At 37.5% G+C, this 19,999-nt stretch overlaps 1 protein-coding gene across 7 annotated transcripts in view; it reads left to right on the top strand.

Moving 5' to 3' along the window:
• The window catches only part of LOC116231249 (bifunctional heparan sulfate N-deacetylase/N-sulfotransferase 3), a 283,982-nt gene that overhangs the window by 216,397 nt on the left and 47,586 nt on the right, over nucleotides 1-19,999 (top strand). For all 7 annotated transcript variants that reach the window (XR_016466079.1, XR_016466077.1, XR_016466076.1 and 4 more), the window contains one exon: nucleotides 1,415-2,541. Coding sequence is in view for 1 of the 7 variants with exons in the window: in XM_031596910.2 (XP_031452770.1) it covers nucleotides 1,561-2,541 (981 nt within the window). In the remaining 6 variants the exon portion in view is untranslated. The remainder of the gene's footprint in view (nucleotides 1-1,414; nucleotides 2,542-19,999) is intronic.

The following is a 19,999-nucleotide window of genomic DNA, read 5'->3' as shown; positions in this document are numbered from 1 at the left end:
GAGCAGGGAGGGTTGATGAGATGCTATCTATGGAAAGTAGAATAGGAGTTGAGAAGAGCACTGCCTCTATCAGTCTGTATAGAAAAGTTCACATTCGATACAGACAATACTCCTTTTTTCAACCCTGCTTTTTATTTTTTATTTTTAGCTCAGCATGTAGAGATTAAGCACTCAGGAAATGACTGTGTTAATGTTACACATGTAGTTTATCTTATTGCCATTTACAGATTATATACAGATTATGTACTATATTGTGAAGTTAAAGTAGCATGTTCTTTATTTGTAATATTCTTCAATCTACTGCTGACCTTCCTTTGTAATTCTAATAGTTAAATATTTTATACTTGTTATACCTTTCATGTGTATTATTAGAAAATTTGAGAGCAGTTGTACTGATGGCTTGGAAAGTGACTGTGTTCCTTAGGTACAAGTTGGAGCATAAATATATGCCTGGGTGATCTGCCTCCCACGTTAGCTGTTGATATATTACTCTTTTCTCAAATTTAAGAGCTGGTTTATTCTATGTTTTTTTAATATAAAGAATTACAAAGTCCTTCCAGCAGTGTGAAGAAGGACAGCATGTGGATCAGTAAAATATAATTTGTATGATTTCAGTGCTGCAGGAGGAACTGTGGTTTGTTTGAAAAGTACTCCTATTGTACATATAATATGTAGCACACGTGAGTGTGTGAAGTCTGCATGTTGAGTTATGGCCTCTCCAACTTTATTCTGAAGTGCATTAATAAAGTATGGAACACACTTAATCACGTAGAATAATGTTCCCTTAGTTTCTTGGCCTTGACATAGAAAGGTTATGACATTTCCTCAATGTTTGTGTTATCAGCAGTTGTTTATCTGTAATTCTTTTGGTTTGGGGTTGAAAAGAAAGAAACGAGAAACAGTAAGTTCTTTGCTGCCATAATCTTGCATTTCAGTGCCTCCTGAGTATGCCCTGTTTTACATTATATTCTGGGGCAGGGAGTGTGTGAGATTTAGAGACGTTTTCGTGTGGGTTTGGTAACCAGTGGGAATTCTGGAAAGAAAGCCTGCTGGTCATCTTTGCTCAGCACTTGGACTAGGTCTTTTGGCTCTTGAAATGTTAGGCTTCGTTTTTGTTAGACTGAAGTGGAGGTTCTTCAAGCTGCTCCTTTACTTGTGCTTTAGAGAGATTGTGGTGTTGCAATACTACAAAATGCAGAGTGACGGTTGTCTTTTATAAAACAATTAGGTATAATGGGGAGCAGGAACAAGTAATGCTACTAATGTAAAATTTCAGAAGGAAACTATCACAGTTCCTGTTTTCCGATAAACCTTTCTTCAGCAGTGATTTGTGTTATCCGTTAATTCAAATGTGACAGTACTTCACAAATGTGGTGCCTCAATTAAAACTCTGATTTTCTTTTCTTTCTTCTAGACTATACCTTCTGTAAAGCTTTGTGGAAGATAAATGTGTGTGCTGCAATGGTGACATAAATATTTAAGAGGACTGGAGCAAGTTGTTGAGAATCTGTGTGTATTTTTAATGCTGCTGTTGAGGGCAATCTAAGACAAGTAAACAACATGAGTTTTATCATGAAACTTCATAGACATTTTCAAAGAACAGTTATTTTGCTGGCCACTTTTTGTACGGTGAGCATTGTTATTTCTGCATACTACTTGTACAACGGCTACAAACAAGAAAATGAACTTTCTGAAATCTCTTCAGAAGTGGAATGTGGTGATCTTCCACTGTTTTCATACAAGCTGATGGAGATGAAGACCATGAAGTCTATTGATCCACTGAGGACAGATCTTGTAGTGCTGGTGTTTGTGGAAAGTCAATATTCCACATTAGGCCAAGATATAATAACTGTTTTAGAATCTAGCAGATTTCAGTATCACATTGAAATTGCATCGGGAAAAGGTGACCTCCCAGTGCTTATAGACAAAAATAAGGGCAAATATGCTCTCATAGTGTACGAAAATATTCTAAAGTATGTGAATATGGACTCTTGGAACAGAGGTCTTCTAGATAAGTATTGCGTAGAATACGGCGTAGGGGTTATTGGATTTCACAAAGGCAATGAGAACAGCTTGCAGAGCTTTCAGTTGAAGGGCTTTCCTTTTCATGTCCATAGCAATCTGGGTGTTAAGGACTGTTGCATTAACCCTTATTCCCCACTGCTCCATGTGACTAAATCCTCTAAGCTTGAGAAAGGTCCTTTGCTTGGAAATGATTGGGCAGTTTTCCAGATTAATCATACAGCTTACCAACCAGTGATATTTGCAAAAGTAAAGACACCAGAAAACCTTTTGCCACCTGCTGCTAAAAGTGCTCTCCATGCCACAGTAATTCATGACCTGGGTCTCCACGATGGGATACAACGAGTCCTTTTTGGCAATAACTTGAATTTTTGGCTGCACAAGCTGATTTTCATAGATGCCATCTCTTTTCTGTCTGGAAAGAAGCTCAAACTGTCCTTGGATAGGTACGTTCTGGTTGATATAGATGACATCTTCGTTGGGAAGGAAGGAACAAGAATGAATGCCAATGATGTACAGGTAAAGTATGTACAGAAACTAATAGTTGTTAAGGCAAAGTATCATGTTTTTATTATTACTTTTAAAATGAACAGTTATTAATTGGTGAAACTCAAAAAGGATGCAAATCACTAAGAATAGCAATGCAAACTCTTTGTGCCTTGAGAGAGAAGCCAATATTACTGACTCTCAATAGTCATTAACTCAAGGTGTAGCAGTTCCTTCCTCCTGCAGGCTGGAGGGATGTCAGTGCAACTTCACTTCTACAGGTGAGAAAGAGAACATAAGAAAATAAGAGTCGCTGGTTAATATCGCTTGTTTTCTCTTAAATGACAAAAAATGCTTGCTGCACTAAATTCTATAATCTCACTGGCGGGCACCCCTGAATTGCATTCTCTGTACTATGTATGGAAAATAGTCTTTCACAAAAAAATTAAAGATGACTAGTTGCTAAGTAACTGTTAAAGAAAGGTGGTAAGAGAGGCAGTGTTTTCATTTCTCCCTGAGCCCCCAAGCACTCACAGTTCTAATTAAATAATTGAAGAGTATTTAACTCTAGTCTGATGATACCTTCTCCTAAATGTGTACTTTAGAAGTACTTGGAAACAGCACAGGACTTCAAAGCTGGACCCAAGATCTATTAGCATGTAATGTACTTGTTACTAGTCTTACAAGTGGGAAGTAAATGTGGTGAGCAAAAAGAAATGTCAACATAAATTTTGAAGAACAGATTGGATTATTAGCTTAAATGTTTAAAATGGATTTCAAATGTCAAAAGCTGGTTGCAGCATTTCACCTTTCTTAGTTTTATGATGCTTACTTACAAGCAAGGTTTGTATTAATTTAGGTCTGAAAAGCTTGTTCAGTCACTAAACGACTCAATGTTAAAAATGTTAAATTTTCATCTTAACATTTCAAGTTGGACATTCCTAAATGTCCTTTTTTTACTTTCCGTTGTCATGCTGTTCAAGTGAGGTTGTAGGTTGAGGTCAGTAGGAATAACGTTATTTCTTGCTATATGCCTCCCTTTCTTTTTGTGAAGTCTTGTAACAAAGCAGGTAGAGATAGCTGCAGAACTAATGCTTAGTCTAGAAGCTAAAAAGTCTATAAGATGCTGATGACTGGTTTATGCTGGAAACATGGGGAAATTTCCTGTGAAAACTTTCATCATGGAAAGACGTTCTGAAAAAGATTGGGCAATGATAGCACTTCATGAAGATGATAGTCTTATTAATATTATTAACTAGATTTTTTAATTGTATTCTTTTTTTCCAGTTGCAGCAGCCCTGTGTTACACTGTATTATTAAGCAACAGACCTGAACTTGTAGTTACTTAAATTTATTTTAAAATTGCATCATACACTGAAACTTCCTCTGTGTTTGCAATATCAATAAGATATGTTCCTTAGATAGGTGTTTCCCCTATGGAAAAAAAAAAAGAAAGAAAAAAAGAAAAAGAAAGAAAGAAACCATTGGATTGGAATATAATAAGGGTGAATTTCTGTATGGAACATGGTGGCAACATTTGAGCTAGATGGATAAGCACGCTTTGAGTGTGCACAGTGTGCAAAATGAAATTGCCAAGAACAAGGTAATGTCTGACCCACACCAGTGGCAAAACTCAGTTGTTCTGCAGAAGGAACGCTTTCTATTAATAATTAAATAAAGCCCGAATAGATTTCCCACTATGTTGTAGAGTAGCAATTTGAAATACTATGTTTCAAATTTTGTCTATGTGAATGACACCTTAAGATAATCATTCTAACTTATCCTAAAATGAAAAATTGCCAGAATTACTTGCTAGAAACAGGTGGCTATTGAGACAAATTAGATTAAAGCAAATACAAAAGGATGAACTGTATTGTTTTGAGAGAATAATTTGCAGTATGTCAGAATGTTATCTTTCCTAAGTAAAACTGTCAAATTAAATAGAAATAGTATCAACGTGGAAATAAATGAAATTACCCTCCTTAAAAGTTACAGTGAACTATGCTCTGAAAGAGTGGAATGCAAAAGTGTTCCCTTCAGATTCTTCATCTTCTTGAAAGTTAAAACGTTGTATTAAACATGTTGTTAGGGCTGTCAGGTACAATGCATCTTCATTACTATTAATATCAAAGGAATTACCCTCTGTGACACATTGACATGTGGAAGGAATGAAAAAAAAATCAATTTGCAGTAGTCAAGAATCTGTTATTGTATAGTGTGTTTTGCATAAATGACACTCCATTAGACAGCCGTGTTTTACTGGTTTCTGTTGCATTGACTGTGACAGAATTGAGTGTAAAAAGAGTTTACTAAATGAAGAGTTTGTGTAATTTCAAGATTAGCTAAGGTTACATTGTAAATACTGGTAGTATAAAATTGGATATCATGTTTTTTGTGTTTCATTTTTGTTTAATGTGTTTCCTATCTATTATTTTCTGGATATAGTTGTGTCTTTTAAGACTGAACTTTCTTAATGCAAGCTGGATGTTTCTTCATGCACTCTATTAATCAATGCACTTAACCACGTCAGAAAGCTTCTAGTCTCCTGAATAGCTGTGTGGTTAGCGCTGCTCCCTGGATAAGGCAAAGTTTAGAAACTGGAGAGTTGTTGCAGATGTGATACAAAACTGTAACTCACCAGTGATTCAGCACTGACCCCACTGGGTCCATCTGGCCCAACCCCTGCTCAAGCAAGGCCATCCACTACAAACTGCCCAGGACCATATCCATCTGGTTTGGAAGATCTCCAAGGAGGGAGATTCTGATTCCAAGTAAGGTCAAGTTTTCAAAAGAATTTCTTCTCACTTTTTGTCATAGGCTAAACTGCTCACTTTTTTGAATTTTGTGAACTGGAGTTGAGGTTATCTGAAAATTGCTGTCATAAAGTTGTGGTTTTTTTTTTTGTTTGCTTGTTATTTTTATCAGTAGTATATACTGACCTCAAAAGTGGTGAAGTCAAAAGCAACACCTCTGCAATGAGTGCCTTCTGCATCTCTAAAAATTAGGCAGAGTGGTGGTGCTTCAGCTGGAATATATGTAGTGCCAGAAAGTGTAGAGAACCCTTCTAAAAATCTTTGGACAAAGTTTATTAGAAGTTCTATAAAACTAATAAATGGATTGCTTTGTTAAGCAATACAGCTTTTTTATTTTAAAAAATAAATAACCACAATACCTTGAAACTGTACTTCAGATTTTTAGGTTTCCTGATTGTTACCAATTTGACTGTCACTATACAAAATCTGGATAAATAAAACTGTTCTCCCAGGTGCCATACTGAATAGCTGCCACTGGTAATCATCCATTTTCATCTTTATTTATTTTATCATTCTCTGATATAATAGAAATAACAGAATAGAACATTTTTGTAGTCTAATTGCCTCCCACATTGAATATAAGTGTAGTAATGTCATCTCAGCATTCATTTTTCAGTAACCGTTTTTCTCTCTTAATATCTGTCTAGCAGGAGAGACCATTATGCTGTGACAGTGTTACAGTTTTTCTTTATGCCTTTTAGTCTGTGCAGTCCAAATAATTCTTTGAAACAGATAGCCAATTTATCTTAATAGACCAAGATTGTCCCAGCACAGTATAGTAATTTAATATAATCTTTTTTTTTGTCACCATTACTTTTAATTTTTTTTTCAGACTATAAAGCATTGAGAAAGTCATCTGATATTAGGAGGGAAATTAAGTATGACTTTTTTATTTTCTACTTACTGTCCAGTACTGGTGGATTACAGTGGAAAATGCATAAGTTGGTCAACCATTTCCTTCATTTTCCCCGTCCATCACTTTATGTATTTCCTTGAGAATTGATCATGCTTTCAGAATGAAAAATCAGAACATTGTGATTTTTTTTGTTCATTATTCTTTTAAGTCACTAGCTGTGTGATTTTTGCATTGTGGGATCCTTTGTAGTTTTCAGAAGAGGTAATTTAAATTGAAGTCTGGTAATCTCTACGCTTTTTTCATGTAAGTCTAATCTTTTTTTTTTACCCTTTTAATTCCTGCACTGCGCAGGTTTGGATCTACAGTGTTGATATTATTTAGGAAGAGTCTGGCCTGAATGAGCATTTTTGGTCATGCAACATACAACAAACAGTGCACAACTGGAATCATATTAACACTTGAAAATAGTATCATAGATACTTCTTGTGTTTTCTTATTATTCTTTTATAATTGCCAAGGAAAAGCTTTCATATTAACCATATACATTCTTAAGATGGATGTAATCTTTTCTTTCTTTTTCTATTTTGTGTGCACTTAGGCAATACATCGATTAGGAGACACACATTTGGGAAATAGAATCTTGAATTTACAATGTTTTTTGGCATTAGACTTGGTGCAGAATTGGACTGCAAGAGCAGTCCACCTAGTGATTCTCTTTCATGTCATCTGTGCCAAATGGTGTACTGATAGCATAGAGGATTTAGCCAGGAAGAGTAAATTCATAGCATTTTAGCTTCCATCACTCATAGTCTGACATCTTGCCCAGATTTTGAGTTTTATAAAGTACACATCTGTAGCAGATCTAGTTCTCTGTCTTCCCATAATAGACAGCATAGAAAAATAGATTATATTTAGGCAGACGCTGATTAAGTTAATTGCACCTTAAAAGCTATGTGGTTTTTTTTTTTTTTTTTTTTTTTTTGCTCACGAAATACTCCTAGAGTGACTTAGATCAAGGTTAAAGATTTGCACTTGGTCAGATGAATCTCATTTTGTGTTCCAAATCCAGTGTTGCCTTCATTATCGTATTTCCTCAGTATTTTGGTGATCATCTCTTGTTTAATGCAACAGATTTCTCCTCTAAAATGTAGCTGTGCATTCCTTACGTTACAAATTTGTCCTCGCTAGTCACTATAGCTTAAATTGATACTGTTGTTTAAAACCCATATAGTATCTTTCTCTCCTGTGTAGTGTATGTAGAAAGAAAGCAGGTATTCCAGTGGGAGAGCATTCCACTGGTATGCTTTTTAGTTTTAAAAATACAAGGCCATATCTTTTCAACTCCTCTACATAGTAATGACCTAAATATTTGCTTCAGAGAAACTTCTGTATATTGTGTGTTGTGGCAGAGTGGCTGGAACGTGCCAGAAAGCCTGAACTGTCAAGACGCAGAACAGTTCTGTCACAATAGAAAGCCAAATTCTCCAAGTTAATTGTTTCTTTATCTAGAGGATCGCAGAGAAGGTTATCAGTAAAGAAATGATAGGTATGTCATCAGAGCTGTTGGAGATGCTCTTGTCTATTCAGTTGCATTGGGCTGTAAATCTTTCCTTTGGGGAGATGGAAGAGATATTAGTAATCTTTTTTAAATGGCAGCATGAATTAACTACTAGGAACTTTTGTTTAGCTGTATCATTTTATATTTCTAATCAATTAACCCTGTTACTTTTATGCTGTTGTTCAGTGCATTTACTGTGTGTACACATGTGTTCTATCTTCATTTGATCTGAAGCTCCTGTGGTACCTTACACTGACTTGCCTGGAATAATAAATAAAAAGTATATCCTTAAAAGTGGGGAAGAAAGGGAATAGTAGAAATGGTGGTGTTTCTGTGACTGGCTGATCCCTTAGGAAGTCTGACTTCTTGAGCATGTTATTTCAGATATAGTGGTGTGGAAAATTATGCACTGTGAGGAAATAGAGAATTAGATGTCAGATAAAAAATATAACTTCAAAAAATTATTAAAATTCTTTTGTTTTATGAGCTGCTACCAGCTTGTAGAACATTTTACCAGTCAGTCATCTTAACATTTAATGTATAAAAGCAATTTGGTTGAAGTAGCAACCTGTGTGAATTTCGATTTACTAAGGCTGATACAGGTGCAGCTGAGCATTCCAGCTCTTGTTTTTAAAAGGATCACACTTTCTTTTGAAACAAAGCTGGATAAAAATCCCTACTCAGAAGATAGAGGCTGACGGGAAAGAGGATACTTAGGTCTATTTGAGTGTGACACTTCTGGGATTAGCAGGGTAGTGATGGAGGGTTCTAGGTGTGCTTGCTTTTCCCACCCTGCACTTGCATAAGCTGGAAACAGCCAAACCCAATAGAATAGGCTTGGCACTGTCTGTACAGCTTATCTGCGGTGCTAAGTGCAGGAAGACACAAACCTTGCTTAGTAACCGTGTGTCCTCAGAATGAAATACCTAAGTAATATGTGCATATCAAACAGCAGTGCTGGCATGCTCTCTCGGAGCTGCAAGGCTATATTTCTTCTCCCAGTAGGGTAACTGCGTTGACCCATTCTCACCAGTTGGTTAAACTATTCTTTTTAATTCTACAGAATTTCTCAGGTGCAGCAGCTGTGAAAATGGTGCTGTGTATCTAACGCACATTGCTCTGCATTAAAAATGTGAAAGTAAGTGCTGATTGACCTCCAGATATTCCTTCTTGCTCAGAATCCATTCATGTTGGTGTGTCAAGTGTAAGGAGGCTTTCAGTTGTAGCGCTTTACCTACTACAAGGAAAACAAATTTCATTCTTCCTGTGAATTCAGTATCTTTTCTTGATTCAGTGTTTGCTGGAATTCAAGGCTTTTTCACTTATTTTCATGATGGTGTTCTGGAATTTCTTCTGAAAAATTATTTTGCAGAAAAAAGCAGTCAAATGTGGTTGTCCTTAGCCTCACTGAACCTGCGAGAGTCAGCAGTTGTACCACTCACACTTCTGGTGTGCTGCAGCATTCAAGGCCTTCAGCAAAGCCATTTAAGTATCATTGCTGAGGATAATATTCTATGTATCTGTTGTCCTACTTCTTTTAGGCCAAGGTTTATAAATAAGCTAAGTATTTTCTATTCCAAAGGAACCCTGTTGAAGTTTTGAACATTTGAAGGGTAGCATTTTTCACATTGCAAGTGACCCATGAGGGAGGATTGGGTCAGGACAGTGATACTTCCCCATATATCCTCATGTGTATTTACTGATTACGAAGAAACTTAAGTGCTCAAAGCAGGGTCCTCTGGAGTATTAAGACAAAAGATATCTCAAAAAGACAAGGCAGGTCACTAATCATAAAGCTGAATATAGAGGTTTTCTTCTTCCCCTTTTACTTATTTTTGCAATGCTGGAGTAATCTTGAAACTGTTTTTTTCATGCAGTCTCATAAGTGAACTATGATCCTTCTGTGACCGGGAGAAGTTAGGGAAGGCAGAAAACAGTTACAGCTTTTCTTATTGTAAAAGGGGCTGCAGAAACTGCTTGTCAGTATGGTAAATCCTATGTGATCTTAAGGGCTGGTAAGAATGATTTACTTCAAACTGTTCTTCCCCAATTTGACTACTGGTTGCACATTCCCTGGCCCATCCTACTAATAACATCTTCTAGTTAAGCATGGTATGCACTGTTTCCTTCTAGTTACCGTACTTTTACCAGCAAGTTCCTTAGTGCCCAATGTACTACTTTACTTCAGCAGCAAAACTAGAGCTTTGCCTTAAGGACACATTTTCTTAACAGCCATTTATATCTGGTCAAGGGATCTGTAGCCATTTAAAGACATCTGTAATGTACCATGTAAAATTGATGTCACCTCATGGGGCGTTGTTTTTCTAACAAAAGTATGAGCACCTACAGAGGATGGAAGGAAGGAAGGAATGGCAACGTGTGGCTGAGCAGTTTTCACTTGATCTGGCTCATAAATTGCATCTTTAGCAACTTGCACAAATGCTTATTTACAAATAAATTAAATAATCCCAGGATCCAGCCAATGAAGTTTTGAGATATTCTACAGTTGTTGTTTTACTTGAATGCATGTGGGTTTTGTTAGGCTATCTCTGAGAGCATATGGTTTTCAGAAGGTGACTTGAGGCAAAATCAATTTCTTTTTTGGAAGGGAATAATTTATAATGAAGGACAGAGGAGAAAGTGCCACTGCTGGAGAGGAAGCCAGGGACTTCTTGCTATAACTTCTCATTTATTTGATCACGGTCATCTTACCAGTCTGATTTGCTCAGTGGGGCTTCTTCCACATGCTGGACTGTTCCCAGATGTTGTTTCTATACAATACTTTCTAACGTTTTTGTTTGTAATGCTAATAGTAAAATTAAGAGAGAAAAACAAAGGAAATTTCTGATATTTGGTGGTAATTTTCAGATATGTATGTGCTTCCACTGAAATGTTACTTTAAGTAATGTGTTGTAGCTCCAGCAGCTGACATATGGAAGTAATGGAGAAAAGAATTACAGCTCCCTTTTTATAACCAAATGAAGGCAAATGCTCTGGGGACTGTCACACATGACATATGGCAAGAGGGTTTCCTTCCACCCATAGTGATTTGCTGCCATTCGGGAAGCTCATTAGCATTCTCAGAACAAGGTTGTTATTGATCCCATTATTTTCTCACCCGGAGGTTAAACCACTCTTAGCACATTTAAGGGGGAAAAGTACTGCATTCCCAGCCCACATCCCTGCTAAGTGACTGTTTCTTTGCTTACTTATGTCACAGGTCTTACAGTTTAACTGTTACGCAACTCGAAAAAATATTACACTTTTGGTGTTGATGTAACTTCACAGCTTTTATAATTAGCACGCTTCCTGACTTACCAAGGAAATTGCATCTATGAATCTACTGTTGATTTCCCAAATCAGTAGGTGTGCAGTGTGGATGCAGTCACATATATGTTTCTAGCAGTTGTGGAAATCTTTTTCATTTTTAATTCTCTTTTTCTCTAGTGGTGAATACTTTGATATCCTTAGGCTGAACGAATTCTCTTACCAGTGTTGTCTGCCTTTTGTATTTTCATTGCTGTTATTGATGGAATTGTGCACTATAAGAGCTATTTAGCTATTCTATTTCAATATTAAGTAGTTATCAATTACATTAAGTTATATTAATTACTAATGTATTATATTAGTTAAGTAGTTATGCTCATATAGCCGAACTCTTTCTAGCACTGCTTCTACTTTTCCCTTGGCTAAGTTTGTTATGCAGAGATATCTTTACACTTGAACGTAAGTCCTCACTTAAGGAGAAATCCACACCAAATGCTTATGTCCACCCAGCATGCCACACCTGAGTGATCATTTTTGGTTCACAGCCATGTAGTTAGCAATTTCTGTCTCCTTTCCTTTTCTCGGAAACTTGTAATTTAATAATATATGTGAATATTTTCATGGATGAGATGAGAACTCATATAATTCTGCACAGTTTTGAATATAGTCAACATAACCTAAGCTCAGCTCTGTTTGGGTTGATCCATATGGTAGGAAAGCAAAACCTGCCTTTCTAAAACTTATAAAGTGAAATGTGAGTCAGGACATATTGAAACCTTAGTATGCAATGTAAGACATTCAAATCTGCTGGATAATTTGCCTCTGCTGAAAAAGCCTTTTCAGAGTTTCAAAATCAGTACTTTCAAAGCTCTCTGTTGTTGTTCACTGAATAACAACATCTTGAGAGCAAAAGAAAAAGGGAAGTTGAGGGACATCAAAGCTCAGTAAGTACCTTCTCTGTGTTAATGCACTAAACCTGAGGCAAGATTCTAACAGTCTGTGACATGCGTGGCATCTTAATTCAGGACTGGCTGTGTGCTGGATCTGCTTTCCAACCTACTGGCAGTGTACCCCGGAACTATCCTCTTTGGCCCTCGCTTTCCATACACTACAGGCTCTCATGTCAGAGGCTCTTTTTGTTCTGTTTTCAACTTTCTTTATGAAGTCTCTGTGCATGCTGAAGGCATGCTGTGAAAAGTACTTTGGCAATACAAATAGTAAGAATGCAACTACAGCTGTACAGATCCGTCGCCATACGAGTGGCTGGTAAAAGAATTATTCTGGGTTTTTTCAAATGATGAGCTTGCTGTCCAATTCCTTCTGCTAATGGAATGGAATAAAATTTTCACAGGCAACAGATTGAAATGCAGTGCAGACAGTAATAGAAATCAAAGTAATTAACTGTAAAACAGTATCAAGATTGGCCCTGACATCTTTGCAGATTTTCAGTCATATCAAGAAGGCACAATATGGCCAAAAGAGAAAAATGAGGGGTGAAAGTGGGACAGTATTTCAGTAGCTGCTCTTACAAGAGCAGCTGTATGGAAAGTGTCCATCCTTTTCTTCCATTCAGTCTGGGAGATGTTAGTGCCACAGCATGATTTATTCTGCATGGTCATGCTTACAAAATAAAGTGAAAGAAATTCAGTAGTTTGACTGTATGTTTGTAATCCTTTATGGAATAAGTGTTGTATTTCCGTACAATTCTAGTTTCCTTTTCTGTACAGATTTCAGTGTGACTGATCTTTTTGCATATAAGATAATGCAAGATAAAAGTGATACTTCCTCTTTAAAAAATCATGTTTGACAAAGCATAAAATCTTTATGATTGATTATAAATAAATAAAATAAAATAGGAAGACTCCTTACCATGCTTCACAGCCTTTGAGATAATTTAGTATTGCTCCTTAGAATGTACTTCTGTAGTGGGAATAAATAATATTTTACAGTAGAAAAGTACTTCATCTTTCTGACCAAAGAGCTTTCTAGAATATTGTGTTCAGTTTCTGCAGCACTTAATTAGAAACATCTAGAGACTGCTTAGACAGAGACACCAGGACAGTCAGGAAATTTCAGAGCTAGGACTGAAAAAGTAAAGATTAGGGAACTTGGCAAGTAATGATGACCAAAGCAGAAAGCAATAGGCTGCAGATGTTTGCAGACTGTAAGCAGTGAAGGTGGATAAGAATTACTTGATGTAAGCACTGAGATATTTGGCTGAACAGCCAGTAAAAGTTCCTTATAATAGCATGTGTTTCATGTAGTTGAACAGAGGGTAGTATCTGAAAGGAACTAGAAGGATTATGTAAGTCTTTAAAAATTAAATTCAGCAAGAGAGGATGAAATATTGGAAGCAATATAATATTGGCAGGGAATTTGTACTAAGATGTACTCTCAATCTCTTGCAATGTAATGAAATGCAAAGCTCACTTTGGATCCCTGTACGTCGGTTTGAGTTCCCTAGGTGTAGAATTTAGTCAGGTGCGGGTATTTACCTACCTACATCTGGTTTCTATAATCTTGCCTTTTAGAAATGAGAGCAGTTATGCAAAACCAGAAGAAATATGTTAACTCTTCAAACTAAATAATCCCCCTGTGCTTTTCTTACCAGTTGTCCCATGTTTCAAACAAAATCTTGATTTTTTTTTTTTCTCTACTGAAGTATTTCTCCTAGATCAGGTGCTATGTAGGAGTCAATGAAGCTGTCCAAATTTTGATTACCCTATTTTAAGTTCTTATGTCTTCTCTGTGTTGACAACATATAATCATAACTCTTCTCAAGCCCTGTGTTTTGTGTCAGCTCTTTTGTGCCAGCATTCCTTGCCTGCTTTTTCATTTTCTACCAATTATTTGATACTAGTGCTGATGTAACAGAGAAAGTTCACTCAGCAACTTGGAAGCTACTAATAAAAAGAAGGGGGGAAAAAGACTTTTTGCATCAGCTCATCCAAGACGAGGGAGATGGGCAGGTGAGTAGATACAGATTTTTGCATAGGCAAGACAATAAGAGGAGCTTGGACATCTATTTGCTGCCGCTGGGGGAGGAACAATAAACATATTTCTGAGTAGTCTGTAACATCTGCATGCTGCCCAGCCCATGGTATGGTTCATTTATACCGCATGACAGTGGTATGGTAGCTCTGCTACACTTGTTTGAGCAGGGCGAGCAACAGGCTGTTTGTTATCTGAATGAAAAGAGAGCAAATCTTCATTTATTTGTGCTTTATTTTATTTGTTCTCTAAGATGTTAAACAAAGTATTAGCACCAGTATTATTGTGCTTGTCTAAAACCCTTAAGGGGAAAAAAAAAGTATAACGTGGCAAACACCAGACCTCTCTCTTTTTGTCTGGTAACAGCATGCAATGTCCAATATTATTTTTCAAGCTATCTAAATTGCAGCATGTTCTTCCTTAGCCCGTGGTTTGACTTTTTACTGTGAACACATAACAAATTTATTTTGTAATTGTAGCTAGTGTTAGTATTCATTCTAATTACAGGAAGAGTCTTGTAAAATTGTAAATGCTTTAAAGTTTGTATGCTCTAGAAAAACAAATAAATACCACCCACTGTTGAGCTGTGTTTGTCAGTATAATTTGGTCAACATTTCAAAATCTTATTTAAAATTCTACTGAAGAAGCCCAAGTTTTTCAGCTTAGGAGGCAGCTCAATCCATTTTTATCCAGGGTCCAACACTGAGACTCAGAGAATACTAATGCTGACAAAATAAATCAGACTGAAGCTGTATTCACAGATGGTTGGTACTTGATGTACGCAATAGTGACACCATACTTTAACTTGCCTTTCCAGACAAAATCATGCATTTGTAATGGCTATTTGCCTTTGTCAGTCCATCAACTCAACAACTTTTGAACCTGCGCGCCAGTTTCATTCCAACTTGACAGATATGGACACCTCTCAAGGATGGTTGGATTCCTCCTAGATGCCAGGAAATGAGTGGAATAGGATGTATGGGGATCAATGCATGTTCTAAAACAGTTTCAGTGAGCTCTGCTTTTATTCCTTCACTTTGATGTCCCCTGGCATGTCAGTATATGTCTGGAAATTACTGATAGTGCAGACCGTCTCTTATTTTTCTAGATAGGATGTGGGGGACAGGGTGGAAAAGGAAGGCAGGGCTCTTGAAACCCAAAAGGAAGGTAAGCTGCAGCTGGCACTGTCGGCTGAAATGCAGACTACTGAATGATAAGAGTAGGTTTTGGAGACAAATTTCTATAAGAAAACAAGTTTTATGACAAAAATTACTTGTTTTGTGTGCCGGCAGTGAGTGAAAAGGTAGATCTGAAATCTAACTTGCATCTCTAAAATCATTGTCATTTTGGATACAGCCACTGACAGATGCATGTGAATGGGTTAAATGTAATGACAGCTGCTGCTCTGTGAGGCTACTGTCGTCCCTTCTGCTGAGAAATGAAGCCTGGAAATTCTTCCAGTATTGAATCTTCTGGATAATTTCATAATCCAGTGGCTGTACAGAACCGCATGTTGGGGTGCAAGGGCCTCTAACAGCTGAACCAGGCAGTGCGTGATGAATAGGAGTGCACATACTTTGCCACATGAAAGGTGGTGGCCAGTCCATGCTGTGAAGCACAGCCCTGCTTGGGGAGCAGCCCTCCTCCTCCATCCGGACACTGACTGCTGTGTCTGGTGGCAGCAGTGAAAGCTAAAGCTGGAGCTGGCATGTGAGGAAACAAAAACAAATAAGAGACAAACATGATGTTTACAATGAATACAGTATTAGGAGTTTGAGTAATATCTGTGTCCTTTCTGAGAATCACAGAGTCACAGGGATTGGAAGGACCTCAAGAGATTGAGTCCAACTGACCTGCTAAAGCAGGTACCCTACAATAGATTGCATAGGTAAGAGTCCAGACGAGTCATGAATATCTCCATAGAAGGAGACTCCACAACCTCTCTGGGCAACCTGTTCTAGTGCTCTGTCACCCTTACCATAAGGAAGTTCTTCCGCGTGTTAGTATGGAACATCCTATGTTTAGTCCATTACTCCTTGCTCTATTGGCTGAGAATAGCCTGGCCTCATCCATTTGCCTCCCACCTCCCTTTAGATATGTATAAACATTTATCAGATCCCTTCTCGGTCGTCTTTTCCCCAGGCTGAACAGACCCAGGTTACTCAGCCTTTCCTCATACAGGAGATGCTCCAGGACACTAATCATCTTTGTGGCCCTCCTCCAGCCTCCTTCTAGGAGAACCCTGTCTTTTTTTGATATGAGGAGCCCAGAGCTGGACACAGTAGTCAAAGTGTGCCCTCATCAGGGCAGAGTAGAGGGGTAAAGTCACCTCCCTTGACCTGCTGGCCACCCTCTTTCCAATGCACCCCAGGACACACTGCTGGCTCATGACCTCCCTATTGTCCACCAGGACCCCTTCTTCGCAGAGCTCATCTCCAGCAGACCATTCCTTAACCTGTACTAGTGAGGTGGGTGACTAAAAACCCATTGGGTAGCCATTATGTTCTAACATCATTGACAAAATATTGTGCAAAATTGATAACATTATTTGTCTAGAAATGAACTGGAATAGGATCTGATCTACGCTGTCGTGCTAAGAGATGGCCAGTCATGCTCAGAGCTGAGGCAGCTGAACAGTGTGAGCTGCTTTATGGCATAGCTGCCTAAATGCTTGTGCTGTGGGTAACAGACCTTGTTTTCTAGCTATACGGACTGATTCAATAAAAATCATCAGATCACAAGAATTTTAACTGGTTGAATACAAGGAGATGTTAAATGTGTTTTAGAGTTCTTTGTTCTCAGTTTAAGTTGTGTTATACTGTGAGAGTTTACCTTTTTTTACATGCTGTTGCATGAGCTGTGAATGAAAGAACTGGTAAGTATTCCATTGAATCCTGTCTGACCGAAATCCAGGAAAAATATTATATGGACTAGTGAGGTGTCTATTAGTTCTACTTCAATTGGCCTCGGTTTTTTGACCTTTAATTGAAAGAAATGCAGGGCTTTATTTCAGTTATCTGTAGGATAATGAGATCGTTTAGCTGTTTAGTGATAGTCACCTCTTTCATCAAAGTACAGTTTAATTAAGAGCTACTAATTGCAGAATTCCATACAGAATCCTGAAAACAGCATGATAATTACATTACTTTATTAAATACTATTGGCACCAAGTATTTAAAACCTTCAATTTACCTTGCCATAATGAGCTTATTCTCATTAGCTGCTATGTCAGCCTCCAAGAAGTGAGAAGCTGGCGATAGAACTTAGTCAAAAGTATTTCTTAAATCTCTTGATTGTATAAATGATACATCCAGATGAAAGAGCCTAATTACTTGAAAATGAATAATTGGGCCATCGTCAAGGTTGTTGTTTACATGATACAAAAAATATCCAAATGAAGTCCAAGCAACATTAAAATTGTGTTCTTATGGAAAACTTTGGAAAATGTTATTTCAAATATCTTGCATCAGAAGTGGCTACTTGGTTGGTTGGTTTGTTTTTGGTGTTCTTTAGAGGATTCTGATCCCTGTCTCTGATGATCAGGATTGCATGTTTGCGCAGTTACAGCACCTATGCATATAAATTGTAGGAGTCTCTCCTGAATTTTTTGAAAATCAGATTCACAGTGTCTCATACTGGATACTGAAAAAAAAAAAATCACATCATCAGGCTTCAGCCTTCTATTTCATCTTATTTATGCTTTGAAGAGCAGCTGGGTTGCTGAGTTAGTGGTGCTTATTGAATTTATTGAAAAGATTTGCACCAACTTCCTTACTTGCTGAGTATGGTCCTTAATACTATAGGAAATCTGTTAAGCTCCTCAGGTGGATGATTGAGGCACACAGTCCCAGCTAACGCAGTCATTGACAGCTTTGCCTGTCCTGCACATTAAACACCTGGGCTCTAAGGCATTTCTGTTAGATAATTTAAAAATGAAATGGCTGAAGGTAGAAGCTAGCTGTCAGTAAACCATACTAATTTTTAAATAACAAGACTTAGTCTTCTCCAGAGATTTTTTTGCACACATTTTTAGTTTTAAATTCTGCCATGGTCCTCTGTAAATAGGCTTCTTGCTGGCATATGGTACTTTCAGACTGTTAATTAAATTGTCCTATTTTTAAGGAACCTGGCAGACTTTTCAAAATCTAGAATCAAAATTTTGTAATTCAAAGAATATTTTTTCTTTAAGTTACTGCATCTTAAGAAACATTATTTCCCTGATTTTTAATATTTTGTACAAAATAACAAGCATAGTTGTCTTCAGCTCACGTGGAATGTGCTATGTTATGAACTTCAACATAATTATTATCAGTTTAGCTTTTCCAGCTTTGTTTCAGCAGTCTTTCTACCTCTGCTGGATTGTGTCCTATTGGATGTCTTGCTTCTGCCAAACTGTAGAGCAGTTATCCTCTCCACACACAGTTTAGGGTCTATTTATAATTTATGGTCTCTGGCACATGAACACTTTGCTGGAAAGGCTGAAGATTTTTCTCTTGCCCTCTCTGTAGCACAGCTCAGTTAATAGAATGCACAGAGAAAATGTAATCATTCTTCTCCTTTTGTCTGAAGGGTATTCAAAATATTTTTCAGATAAACCCGGTATACCCAAAGCAATTATTCTTTCTCCTGCATAGATTAAATGTTTATGGTAATGGGTGTCAGAATGATAATCTTGGAAATCCAGAAAGAATAGACATTGAATTTTAATGATGTTCTAAAATACATAATGTATCTTGAGGGAAACATTTTTTCTCAGAAGTAAAATAGTCTGTCTAATAAAATAATGATTCTCAGCCATGTGGGATGGACCCTTATTGACACTGCCTTATGTTTCTCCTTGTTGTGCTGCCTTCCACTGCCTTCATATACCCCAGATTCTTGCTGCTGCCTTTGCTGCCGTGGTTCCTCAATGGTTGCTGTCACTGCATCACTGGGGCTCAGTTTCAGCTTCTTATCACACTGCTGTAACATTTCTTGTGGATCCCTACTCCTCCCTCACTGCTCTCTCTCTCTTTTTAGGCAGCATGACCCTCCTTCCTTTTCTTCCACAAATCTCAGCAGTGCCAGAGCAAACCCCAAAATAAGAGGCAGTTTGTCTCTGGGGGTGTGCTATATGGGCTATGCTGGGCCATGTCTCACCTCTAACTCTGAACACCTTGCTTGCCTCGTAGCCCAGGACTGGAATGAAAAGATGGTAGGGCAAACCCCAAAATACAAATTAGAGGCTTCAAGTAGTGATTGTTGAATTGCTGAAGCACAGTGCTTTAGAAGAAGTTTAAAGCTGCTTCTGCATCCAGGCACCTATAAAGGTGCTTCACTACTTACTTGTATGCTTTCACATTACACTTCATACCAGTTTGTTTTAACTTTTCAGAAAGTCTTTGCCTTTACTGAAGAGCCAGTATGACTTAAGAAGCAAAGTAATTTGTAATTCAGTTACTCCTTTGATAGTATGTGAAACAGCAAAGTAAATTCCTGGGAAGAGATTTGTTTTCTGAAAAAAAAAAAAAGAGGGAGGGATAGCTCAGTGTTGTGATTTTCCCAGCCAGTCTTTCTTCCTTCTGTTATTGACTTGGAAGAAGTTCTGAATTGAAGTTTAGTGTCTTAATGCTGCAGCATTGTGAAGCTATGTCTACCTTCTTGCTAATTTAGTTAAAATCTTTGGTACGAGTAAAATTAACAGTTATGAACCGTTCTACTTTTCAAGTGTCTGAGTTCTTTAGCAGCTTTTGAGTAGGAAAATGGTCAGAAATATTGTAATAACACTACAGAAACGCACAATAGTTCCTTCTTCATGAAACAAGATTAAAGCATTCTTGATTTATATATTTGATAAGCTGAGACGTTTGGGATAGGAGACTTTGTTGGTGTTGAAGAAATTACTACTGTCTGTTTACTGAAGGCAAGTTGACACTTCTGACATCTCTGTAACAGGCTATAATGGGAACTCATGTGAAGAGGCATTTTGAGAACAGGGGGAAGAATGGTTTCCTGACTGCAGAGATG

This window comes from Phasianus colchicus, chromosome 4, assembly GCF_987193195.1.
Source record: "Phasianus colchicus chromosome 4, bPhaCol1.hap1.1, whole genome shotgun sequence".
Taxonomy (NCBI): Eukaryota; Metazoa; Chordata; class Aves; order Galliformes; family Phasianidae; genus Phasianus; species Phasianus colchicus.
Note: the sequence above shows the minus strand (reverse complement) of the source record. Positions and strands in the feature narration are given on the sequence as shown.